This window comes from Anarhichas minor, unplaced genomic scaffold (assembly GCF_050575085.1).
Source record: "Anarhichas minor isolate MPS153535 unplaced genomic scaffold, ASM5057508v1 ptg000003l, whole genome shotgun sequence".
Taxonomy (NCBI): Eukaryota; Metazoa; Chordata; class Actinopteri; order Perciformes; family Anarhichadidae; genus Anarhichas; species Anarhichas minor.
Window position 1 is genome coordinate 10,159,142 of NW_027466449.1, and position 12,494 is coordinate 10,171,635.

A 12,494-nucleotide genomic window follows, 5' to 3' on the forward strand; every position below is an offset into this window, starting at 1 on the left:
GCAGGAGCTAGTTGTCGTGAACAGCTAGATTGAAATGTTTGGCTCTCTGCAGTTGCTATCTGCGTCAAGCCAAAGGTTGTTTGTGAGGGATAAGACACATCCCTCTGTAACAACAGTTGTGTGAGATGCATTTAATTAAGTATTATGCTCATTTACTGTTTGTAGGTTCAGGTTGGGAACATTAATTATGTTGCAAATAAAGGTGGTGCTTCTGCTTTCCCAGCCAAAAAATGGTAATTAAACATCTTTGAGTTGTTCGTTGTCCAACGTTGAACTACTTGCATACTTTGAAAAGTAAACCTATTAACATTTGAGGAGCAATTCAAAAGGATTAGATTCAAACACTACATGTGTTTGTGACCAGTTTTAGGAACCAGTGGGCTTGAGAGCCTACGGCCGCACACAGAGGTCAGAAATTAAGAAATGTGTTGTTGGAAAAAAAAGTATAACACAGACCTCTCCTTTAAATGGAGGAAACAGTTTTTGTTGGTGGTAGATATTCTTTTGTCTTGCTTTCGAATAATTGCTGATCTCTCTCTCTCTCTCTCTCTCTCTACTGCATCAACACCCATAAATATTGATGTCATCCCCCCCTCTCTCTCCCTCATTCTTTCCATAAGTCTCTCTCTCTCATACATCTTGGCGTTAACATATTCCTCAAGGGGCAGTGCATTAATAGCAAATTTGATGCTGCCAGCTCCTCTCCTCCTTTTTTGCTGTAGTACTCATTCTTTCAGTTTCCTAAATCCCTCAACTTCTTTTCTACCTTACCGTCTACCATCTAATCACTCTTTACCATCTCTTTTACTTCATTTCCGTGCTCGTCAAGCATCTTCCTTCCTCCCTTACTGTCTTTTGGTCCTCCTCTTTTTGTGCTCTCCTACACATCCTTTTTTTTCCTGTTCATATTTCAGACCCTTTTTACCCTCTCTTCTTTACTCTATTCTCTCTAGCCCCTCCTCTCCCTTTTGTCTGTCCTTTTCCTTTCATTCATCCACCCTACCACTGAATACAGCAACCTTTATTTACATTTAGCCAAGCAGGCAGCAGTGAAGTTAACGTTGATTTCTCGAAACCATGAAGATGATCTTTCTATGACCTTAAACCACTGAACCACAATAATATCACAAACACATTGTTAATATATTGGAGCTTTACCTTTATTAATAATTGTGTTCTATCATCAAAATAACACTTTGATTAATGGCATTGTGGCATGGCTCGCTAGTTTCCTCCACTCTATGTTTTTAAAGAGAGCAGCACACCCAATAGTGATGTCCCAGGACCCAATAGTACACTGCAGCAAGGTGAGAAGTTCAAGCAACCATAACAAATGATCCTTTGCTAAGCCCCTCCCCCTTTGGTAACTGTTGCTAGGCCTGTCAAGCGTTCGCACTTGGCATGTCAATATGGCGTTTTCAACAATATCAGTGAGGTATATTCCAAAGGAATAATAGTTCTGAAATATCAGTGAGAAGTAGACAGAAAGGACTATTTGAGAGATACTTTCACAATATAATTTGTTGGCGAGTATTGTGAATAAAGAGGCCATTGAAATGGGGGGAAAAGCTCAGCAGTCCCAATGAAAGCTTCAGACACCCCGCGTCTTGTCTAGCGATCGGTATCTTTAGGATTTTATCGATACTACCACTCTTATCTAAAGTCTAGCAGCTGCATTCGAACAGTGTTGAAAATTCCAAGACTGTTTCTAACCTCTGACCACACCCAGCATCACTTATGGGTGTGATCTCAATTGCATCTTCAACATCTCCCAGTAATGTCACAGGGGCTAAGAGTACACCTGTACATCACTGCAGCAATGTGAGAAGTTAAACCACTTGATATCATGGAGTGTTAAGTTACTCTTTAATTTGTACCCACAATTAAATGCTGGTTCAAATTTACAATAAAAAGTGAGTCATTATGGCCTCATTGTTTACACTAGCTTTATTATGACACTACATGTGACACCACACTTCTTCCTTCCACCAGGTGGGTTTAAAACGTCCTCGTTCTCGGTCAGAGATGGAGTACTCCGACGACTTCCTCCTTGCTGAGCTGGGCCACCTGCAGCTCTACAACGACTTCAATGGTACCTACTACAATGAGACCGAAGCCTTACTGCCAACAGGCGTGAAGGTCACCATCGTGGTCGTCTACATGATTGTCTGTGTCATCGGCCTGGTCGGGAACTTCCTGGTCATGTATGTCATCATAAGGTAAGGAGAAGATGAATTTCTACAGGCGCAAAAATTAAACCTGTTTAAACCTATAACACTAGCGTCCACAACATTCTTGAAACATTCGCCTGTTCAACAAGTTTAGTTTTGAGACATTGGAGGTGGGAATGGAGCAGACAGTGGCTGTTGTATCCACTGCGGCGGAGGCATCAATGATAAACATCATCATGCACTCGTATGAATGCGAGCACATACAATTTTAACACGCACGCTCACAAAATAGGGTCGCATATGCAACCGTCTGAAGCCTTGCTTTGTTTTAAAGTGACAGTGTGTCGGACTTTATGGCATCTAGCGGTGTGGTTCCATAAAGCAACCAACTGAATCATCCCCCTTTTCTGTCTTTCTTCAACTATTCCAATAAAAGCAATTAAAGCCCTAGAAAACCCCAAAAATCTTTAAAAAAAACGGTGGTGCAATACTGCGTATCCACTCTCTATGTTGATATGAACGGCTCATTTTAACTTAACTGAACACAACGATACTTAGTTCCTGGTTATTATTCAATACAATATTCTGTTTTTTGCTTATAGATCATCCTAAATCCTACACACTCGACCGTTAACGTTTCAAAAGCCAAAACCATTGATTAAGAAAAAAACATTAGTTAATGTTCAGAAGTTGCAGCATGAGAAGGTATCTGGCTCCTACAAAGTAAGTTTGCGACCACTCAAGGTTTTCTTTTAAAATGCACAAGCCACCCTCAGCATGTGTCTACCTGTTTGTGTATACACATGCCCTGTTGAGTAGATATGTGTCTTTTGTCTGTGTGTGTGTGTGTGTGTGTGTGTGTGTGTGTGTGTGTGTGTGTGTGTGTGTGTGTGTGTGTGTGTTTGCAAATATTCTCTGTGGATTTGATTTGAAAAAAGCATAGTTGAACATCTGGAGTATTTGTGTGCACTCATGGTTGGCCTGGCGGACAGCTGCTGTCTGCTCATGTATGTCATGTTAAACCAAAACACTATACACACTGAATAGGTGTGTACAATGTGTACAGTGTGTGTGTGTGTGTGTGTGACTTTGTTGTTGGAAATCTGTTGCTCTGTATTTAAACTCAATATTTGTTTGTGTGAGACAGACGGCTGAAAGCTCTGTCCTTGCTTCTTGTTTTCAAACTGGAGACTAATGGCGGCGTTATGGAAATTTCTCCCTAAAAATGGTTAGCTGTCCATTTTATATCTACGTGTGTTTTTGCTTGAGAAGCAGTAGCAAGCGCTTGGACCTGAAGTGGAGAGAAAATAATTATATGTTAGAAATGTGAGCTAGTGTGTGTGTGTGTGTGTGTGTGTGTGTGTGTGTGTGTGTGTGTGTGTGTGTGTGTGTGTGTGTGTGTTTTTGTGTTAGAATGCTGTCTCCATATTACCTCCATCGTTGTAGATAATTACTATCCTTGTTAGACCTGTTCTCACTCTGACATCTACATGGAGTTCTGTAGATAGACATATAAGTTATGCACACATAATGGGAATCATTCCTTCTGTCTCCACCTCTTTAGCATTCCCACCCACATATACTCACACACAACATTTCACTCACTGGGGCGACCTTAGCAGCGGCCTTGGTTTAATTCCAAACCGCAGACTTTTGCTGCGCGTCATCCGCTCTCTCTTTCTCTCCCTCCATTTCTGTCATTTTCCAGCTGCTTGCATTAAAGGCAATAAAAGCCCTAAAAAAGAATCTTCAAACCAGAAGCAACAAAAGCTAAATTGCATTAAAAAAAACCTAAGCATTGACACACTTCTGAAAACACACACACTCACTCTCAGGTATTCAGTCAACTGGCTTTCCTGCTTAACCATAATGTCAGCTCTCAGCCATTGCCCACAGTGAAGATGGCTGCCCTCGACAACTTGCCCTTGTCAAGGGTGTCAGAAGGAAGCAGCCTCCTCATGTAAAGCAGGTGGAGGCTAAATAACATCATATCACTAAGCCTTCTGTGCATATTTTGCAAATTTAAATCTCAAATATTCACAAATACTAGCGACTAGATTTGAGCTGTGCAAACTGTGTCCACCCTTTTGGTCAGAAGTTTTCTATCCATAAACAAAGAAGCGTTTTTATAAAAAATGCCTCTGTATTGGCTGCCCAACACTTGATCTTGAAGTTGATCATGTTTTTTTTTCCTTGTGTATTTTATTTCCTTATGCTAACATAAATTAATGTATTTAAGGTAGTTCAATACATATAACACGATATAAATCTGTAATTCAATGAGTAAAGCTGTGGATTGCTGACATCTGATTAGCACTGTATTAAAACATGTAATTGAATCACACACTGTAAAGCAAAAATTAAATCTGAAGATATGTATGTACAATATGTATACATCACTCCCCAGGTAAGTTACACTGGTTTTCAGAGGCACCTTAAAGAGCTTGACACCCTTGGAGAATTATCTCAGACTCAGTGCAGGTCTGAGCATCAACAGAGAGCTCTGAATTTAAAGATATCCAATTATCACAAAGACTTAAAGAATGGGACTCAATGGGACTCTAGTAGATTCGGTATTAAAGTGATGGGTTGTGGGTAATTGCCTTGGATGGACTTGCATCTTATCCAGGAGGTATGTATTCAGGAGCCCAAGTACCAAAACAGTAGGCTGCCCAACCAACTCTCTTATTCATGTAGAGAGTCAGCAGAGAGAAAGAAAATGAGATTAAGTGTAAATTAAGTCTGCTTTCACTGTGCACCAGATGTGCCATTTGGATGCAGTTTTTAAGAAATAATCACAGCTAAGAAAAGTCTGAGTCATTTTTTTTGAGGCAGATGGGAAGAGGTGACATTTAACCTACACAAGCGCAAGCCCACACACTCACAATCTACTACTACTGTGTGCCGATAACAATTTTTCTTTTTACATAAATAGGCAAAACTGCTCTCTACGAGTTACTGTGTCCTGCCGAGAGACCGTTGAAAGATATAGCAAGATATCGCTCAAAGACGTCCAAAGCGACGTTATGAATTTTGTAGTTTGGGTGCATTCTGTTTACTGCCACCATCTTTGTCAATTACTAAAGCTGTACAATCTTAATTTGGCCAGCAGGGTGAACTTCAGCAGGGTCAAGCAAAGGGAAACTCACAAGCTTACTGGGATAGTCTGAGACAAATGTTATTCAAGCAAATGTGCCACAAAGTATACCAATTCTAAAGCCTGGTTTCTTTTCTCATTGAAGTAATAACCCTTTAATCCATTTGAGGGTAGTCTACCAAAATAATATGTCCATTGCCCATTTTCTCACTGTTGGGGAGTCTTATAAATGACCTCAAGTGATGTAATTTGAGGCAGAAATTGAGTGTGGTTTGAGAAAGAAGAGAGTTTGCCAGACTTCTGGTTTGAGGGTACATTAGCCACTACTAGCGTAACACCTCAGAATTACATTCTGGATAATGTAGGCCCCAGGTTTTGACAAGGAACAGGAATGAGTGCAATAAAAAAAAAGTGATATCTCTGCTGCAACGTTTTGTTTTTTAACTGTTTTTTGTGATTTCTCTGTGAGAGCTGATATAGCTCAGAAAGTCATTGAAATGAAGTGGCTTTGAAAATCCAGATGCTTTAATACTACATGTTTTATACTACACTTACTATACTATACAATTACTATACTATACAATGCTACACTTTTTTTGTCTGTATTGGAAAGATTGATTTTATGTTAATAATACCTCCCTAACTTGTCTTTGTCCTTTACACTGTGCACAGTGTAAAGGACAAAGGCACAATTTAGTCACTCTTTAAGCCAGATGGAATTATGTGACATTCAACCCACAAAACAAATTCACACCGTAATTAATAAGTTACTGTAAAATGTCTCTACTCTTGGTGGAGCTATGGATGAGAGAACAAAAGACAGGCACAGGCTTGTGCTGTTCACGTGTCAGGTGTGACAGAGCGAAGCAGGGACAGTGGGAGGCCGGCAATTTTAGAGAGCAGAACAAAGAGAAGTTTGACAAAGACACGGAGGAACTCTGGGATTTGTCCAGTGGGTGGTTCGCTTTGATATCGGGCCCCAAACAGAGATGGAGATGGATTGAAATGTGACTGAGACAGCTGAAGCCTAATGTTTAGCTTGGCTTAACTTTTGAAATCATTCTGTGGATTTTGTCCCCAATCTTTTACACTGTACTAATGTGGAGAAGGGATGAATTCAGGACCAGAATGGACTGGAGGAATAATAACAGCTCGAGGTACATTTGTCTTGTGTGTGTGTTTTGACAGACTTGAAAATATCCAAACCATTAAACATTCATTGCTATTTCGTCAAGGGATTCTAGCTCATCCATACAGCATCGTCAGCAGCTGTTTTGCATTTTCTCTCCATTCACTTTCTATCAGTGGGAATAATCTGAGTTACATCAGAGGATCTTGTTTACTGTAAAATGACCTGAACGCCGTCCTCTGGCAGCAGCAGCTTTTTGATGCTTGGTAATACAGTTTAAACCAGGTCACTCGTTTAAAAAAAAGAAAGATTAGCAAGGGGTTTTAGCAATGAAACTCAGTAAAATAAACAATAATTTGCAACCAATATATGCAAATGTGGACACACAAACTGTGTGTGGCTCGAGTTTTTCTTCAGCAAAAAACTTGAAAATCAAAGTGAAGGTGTCTTTTGGAAGGGAAGAAGAAGAAAAAAGTGCTATTCTTCACGGATAATCCATAAATCTTTGTTTAAATAGCAGGGTTGGTGACAGATGGTAACCGATTGGGGCTGACAGCAGCTGTCCAATCCACCACTTCCTTGTAAACAATAACAAGCGATAAAAGGCACGGAGGAAAAGCAATCGAGCAGCATTAATTGAGGTTGCATGTCTGTAGAGAAACTCCTCTCACAGCATCTTTTTGCTTTTTGTTTTCCCAGACATGCCCTAGTGCTTTGACAGCGCTGCAAGCTTAGCGTGTTTCCCGCGTCGAGTGCTGTCAGAGGACAGTAGAGGAAGAAGAGTTTTAACTTCCAGCAGCAGAGCACCGCAGTGCAGCCGTGTTTTTGGCTCGTAGCAACAACAACAGCTAAGAGCAGGGATTTCTACAAGCATCTGTTTAGTGCTACAGGCCCAAAAAAAGAGCAGGTGGACCACAGGGAGAGATAAACATCATGCTGAATTAAGCAGAGAGCAGCCTTGAGCCAGAGAGAAGAGAGGATGGCAGGATGAAGCTGTGTCTACACGGAGCAGGGTTTTCTGTTTTTGTTGAGAGGGAAAAAACTGCAGGAAAGGATTTTTGTAAGGGGCCTGTTTCCATAACAACAGACCGATCCACGTAGTACGTTTTAGGACATCGTCGGGCCTTAGCATCAGTTCTGAGTCGAGTTCTCAGAGCTGATACTGAGGCCTAATGATGTCATCATTCCTTGGAGCAAAAAAACAAAAAAATCAGGCAGTGAAAAGAAGGAACACAAATTGTGAAAATCGAAGGTGTCATCCAACTGAACCAACAGGCATTGGAACCAACAGGCTCAGAGGAATCTGCTGCTGTAGACCATGTAAGGTGAATGATAGTTGGAGCACTTTCAAGGCTTGGATGATGAAACACTTCTTGTTGAATAATCAGTACAAACGATGAGCAACTGCCTTAGCAGACATCTGGGTCCTTTGATAAAAGTATAAACTAGTAAGTAAATGTACTCATTTTAAACCTAGTTTTGCTAATCTTTGATTATAACACATTTTAGTTTGAATGAATAATTGTACTTGCAAGCCAGCCTAAACAAGTAATCAAAAAAGTAACGAGCAACTTTATTTTTTACAGCTCTGATCTTCTGGCCTGCTTCTTCTCCGTTCAAATGGTTGCTGTTAGACATGCTTTCTTAGATAAAACACTGAAATAACTCAAACCTGGCCATAACATAAATCTTCTTTATAGTATTGTTAAATTGTCAAGGAGATTTATTTAAATATTGCCTCCAAATTACAGCTGTGGAGGAGTGTTTTGACAAGCATGTTGTGCTTTTACAATAAAAAATTACATGACAAGTGTCTAACTATGACAGAGCTCTGAATGGCTGAGTTTTGTGTGCATTCTTTTTCTGAGATTTAGTGGGTGTGAGGACAAAATACAAATCAGAAATAGGCACAGAAGAAGGATGTCAAGTAAATATGTATTGTCCCTGGAGAGCACTGTACAGCACACCAAAACAATTAAGGGCCGTATACTGATTGGCTAAGTTGTCAAAACAAAATCAGAATATTGCTGTTTTGTCCCATTCGAATCCCCAGATTATGAAAACATACAACCAAGTAGAATTTGCTACAAAGGAAGTAAACATACTGTCAACTGTATTTAGGAAAATAGATGGAGGGAGGATAAAGAAGATAAAGAAGGAAATGATTTAAGGTACAACGTACATCTTTCATTTTCTTCCTGGTTTGCTCATTATCAGAACATATTAGCATGAATTAATTCATGTTAACTCATTGTTTATATGCATGTCACCAAGGCCTTTAGTGTGTGTGTCTTGAATTCGCTGCTCTATGGTGTTAAAAAATAGAAAAGTATTTCCAAACTCAGCTGTTTGATTGTAATCTTGGAAACATGTCCAGACTTTCAGCAACAAAGTCAGTTTGTGTCAGATTTGACCATCTGCTGTGGAGCAAATTCTTTCTCTCTCTTTTTCTTTTTTAGAATATTGTTTTTGCCTGTTTGCCTTTATTTGATAGTGATAGTCAGGGAAGGGGGAGAGAGCCTGTGATAATCTGACAGTTTTAGGTGAACAAATGTCACAATAGTAACTTTCATGAACTGAAAACACACTGTGAAAGGGTTGAAGATCTAAGACTCAAAAAATATATAACACCAAGACCAGACAACGCCGTGTTAGCAAACCTGTCAATCACAAGGGTGCCCGCCCTAATGTGTACCCTGCTTTATCAGCTGTTATACTCAAAATTCAACCACAATTTACTAAATGAACATCATTCTGTATTGAAGAAGTATTGTCATTTTTCTCATAAACTTCCTTACAATTTTACTTATTTTTGCAACCTGGAGAATTTGCATCCTGCTGGAAAAATGCTGAAACAATTATTTTTTTAAACTGCTGCCTGGGAATGACGTGTGTAGTGTAACTGGAGCTGCAATGTTGGAGGGTTGAAGCAGACGTTTTAGAAATAAAAGGGATTAAGTCCGCTCAGGTGCTCTCTGGGTACGCATGAATATAAATGTAAAATTTAAGTAATTTAATGACACGGTCTGCGTTCCTCATATTTATTTTTCGTATAAAATGTATTCCGACCTACGGCCAACCGCAGAAGCCTTAGTGAAACTAATCAAGCCTCCTCAGTTTGGTTATCATGCACCAGCTGTTGAGCCTTTTGGTAAGTGCAGACCAGGTTTTACTGCACGTGTTTAACCTAAAAATGATTTGACGCGATATGACGCAGTGAGCTCTCCTCCTCTTACAGCCGCATTGATCACATGGTAACAGCTAGCAAGCAAAAACTAGCAGAAAGAGTTATAAATTGTGTACTTTCCTTCGGGCTGCTATCTGCTGGTTAACTGAAATATAATATATTGATGTAGATGGAACAGAGGCAAAAATAGAGAGGTCAATAAACAGAGAGAAGGAGAGACAAATAAAGGGCGAAGTGAAAAATAGATATGAGATGAAAGAGATAGGGTGCATCCAGTGTCACATTATCTGATATCCTCTCATATTTGTATCTCTTCTATAGTTGCCTTTACTAAACAGAATGTGTGTGTGTGTGTGTGTGTGTGTGTGTGTGTGTGTGTGTGTGTGTGCGTGTGTGTATAATCTGCATTCACTGAGAGCCATTATGATCCTCCTGATGAAATCGGTTTATTCATTAGTTTGTTCCTTGATCCGTCGCACAGGTTTCTCTGCAACATCACTTCTTGATTCTTATCAAATTGGTAAATGCTGCTTCTGCACATGTACATGTCACTGACTGGTGATACACTTTCAGGTGTATAGTTAAAAAAAAATAATGAAGAAATAAATAAGGGTACATCGTTTATTATTTAACATTTTGTATTCGTAGGGGTGAAAGTAGATCAAAGTTCTTGCTGGTACTACCACCCTTACCTTAATCGCTTCATATCATTCCTCCCCCCAACCCCAGCTTCACGCATCCCTAAACACATGAATTAAACATTTTTAGACGCTTGTATTGTGTAGAAAGAAATAAGAAACACTTGACATTATTATTTATTGAAATGGTTTTAAGTGCCACAGAATAATTCGTGAATATTGACAAAACCTTCCAAATAATTTGTATTGTTTTAAATTAGAAGAAAATTACAAGAAAATGTGTTAACATCAAGAGTTTACAAGCATTCAGGAAGTAAACACCATTATGCCAGTAGAGTAAACAAAAGGGACATAGCTTGTTTGACCTGCTGTCTCTGTTGTTGGAATGACACTGAATGTCATGAAACATCATGATCTTATTGTATCATTTATGTTTTTTTCCCATCTTACTTGGGAGATCTTTGTAAGAAACGATTGCTAAGAACCCCCAGCATTCGATGTTTTTCAGTAAGCTAACGAAACTATTTTGGAAAAGCAGCAGGCACATAAAAACCTGTTGGTTTGTGCTACAGGCACAAACACACTGACACTGGAACAACAATAAAGCAATTTATACTAGGACGGTGCAGACAATGGTGCATTCATGTCCACCTTGGATGGTCTCATTTCCGAAGTTCGAAAGTCATTCTTCCAACTTTTGGTGTGTTCATGAGCGTCGTGTTCATGATGTTTTCTGGTTTGAAATGCGATCCTGACACGTTGGATGTGGGTTTTGGCGAGCAGCTGCTGCCCCCTCTTCTCGGTACTGCATACTAACTCGTTTTCATAACAACTCTTAACATACTAACACTCGGTCGGGACCCTTGGAGTCACATTGACATTAGGTAGCCGGTCAAACTATGTTTGCTTGACTATGTCCCCAGTAAACATTAACATTGTTAATTAATCATTTACATGTCAGGTCACTATGCACTTTACTCTCCCTGTGCATTCATATGGTCACACTCTGCCGCTATTCATTTTATCTGACTTTTTTTTTTTTTTTTTTTAAAGATGTTATTACCAATGTTGTTCGACTTCTAGCCCATTTGTATTCAGGTCACCTTCCCCTTGCTGTACTGTATGTCTTTGTTCTTTCGTGTATTGTACTGTGCCTTACTGTCAAACCAATTGCTCCTCGGGAACAAAAAAAAGGATCAAATGAAAGTTGCAAGATGGGTTAACGTGTAAAGCCAGAGGGGTTGGATGAGGACTGCTGGCTCGTGTATGTCTGTGTGAATTCAGCAGCGATGCAGCATTCTGTACTTCTTGGAGCTCTGATCTTCTGGCCTGCCTCATCTCCATAGCAACAGCTACTGGGATACATGATTTCTTAGAAGACATGTCTAAATAATTCAAACCTGCGGCCATAGTATAAACCGTATTTTTAGTATTGTTAAACTATCTAGAAGACTCCAGATGTTGTATGGTAGCCAAGTGTAATTATGTCCATATTTCAAAATTCCGCACCAAACTATTTAAATCCTCGAGGCAGCGTGCCCTTTATGTAACAATGCACAAAGTAAGTGTGAGTCAAACAGACTGCTGGCTAGATTATATGTGTGTTTTCTGTGTGTTAGAAAGAAGACCTGTCATCTCATATCTTTGACAGAGAGCGAGAGAGAGAGAGAGCGAGAGAGAGAGAGAGAGTGAGAGAGCGAAAGAGCTATACCTATTATGTTATATCTGCTAGTCCTTGACCTTGTGACTTGAAAACTCTGCAGCTAGATTGATGGCATGTGTGTGTCTGTGTGTGTACTTGAACATCGACCCCATCTTTGTGAGGACCAATTAGACCTCGACAGTGAGAACTTATTTTGAAAAGTGATTCAGCCTGTACTCGCCTTCGGCCGTATCTTCAGAGGCCTGTTTGAGGGTTCAGACTCGCTTTTAAGGTTCAGGTTAGAGTTAGGTTTTGGTTAAGGTAATGGTTGAGGTTGTTCTCACAAGTATATAAGTACAGGGTTTTGTGTGTCTCTGTGTGTGTGTGTGTGTGTGTGTGTGTGTGTGTGTGCGTGTGTGTGTGTGTGTGTGTGTCACAGGCTAATGACTGTGCCTTCCTCCTTCATAATGACCACAGTGAATTATAAGGCCATTACTCTGCACTGCAAATTAATCTGTTGTACTGAGAACTGAGTGTGTGTGTGTGTGTGTGTGTGTGTGTGTAATATACACCCCAATATAGCTGGTTGTCATATAACTTCTGTGTTTATGACACAGACACACTCTCATC

General features: G+C 39.8%; 1 protein-coding gene across 1 annotated transcript in view; it reads left to right on the forward strand.

The window, feature by feature from the left end:
• The first annotated feature begins 2,025 nt into the window (after positions 1-2,025).
• The window catches only part of oprl1 (opiate receptor-like 1), a 54,957-nt gene continuing 44,488 nt past the window's right edge, over positions 2,026-12,494 (forward strand). Inside the window, exon 1 of the mRNA XM_076091433.1 lies at positions 2,026-2,219. Within this exon, the coding sequence (XP_075947548.1) occupies positions 2,026-2,219 (194 nt within the window). The remainder of the gene's footprint in view (positions 2,220-12,494) is intronic.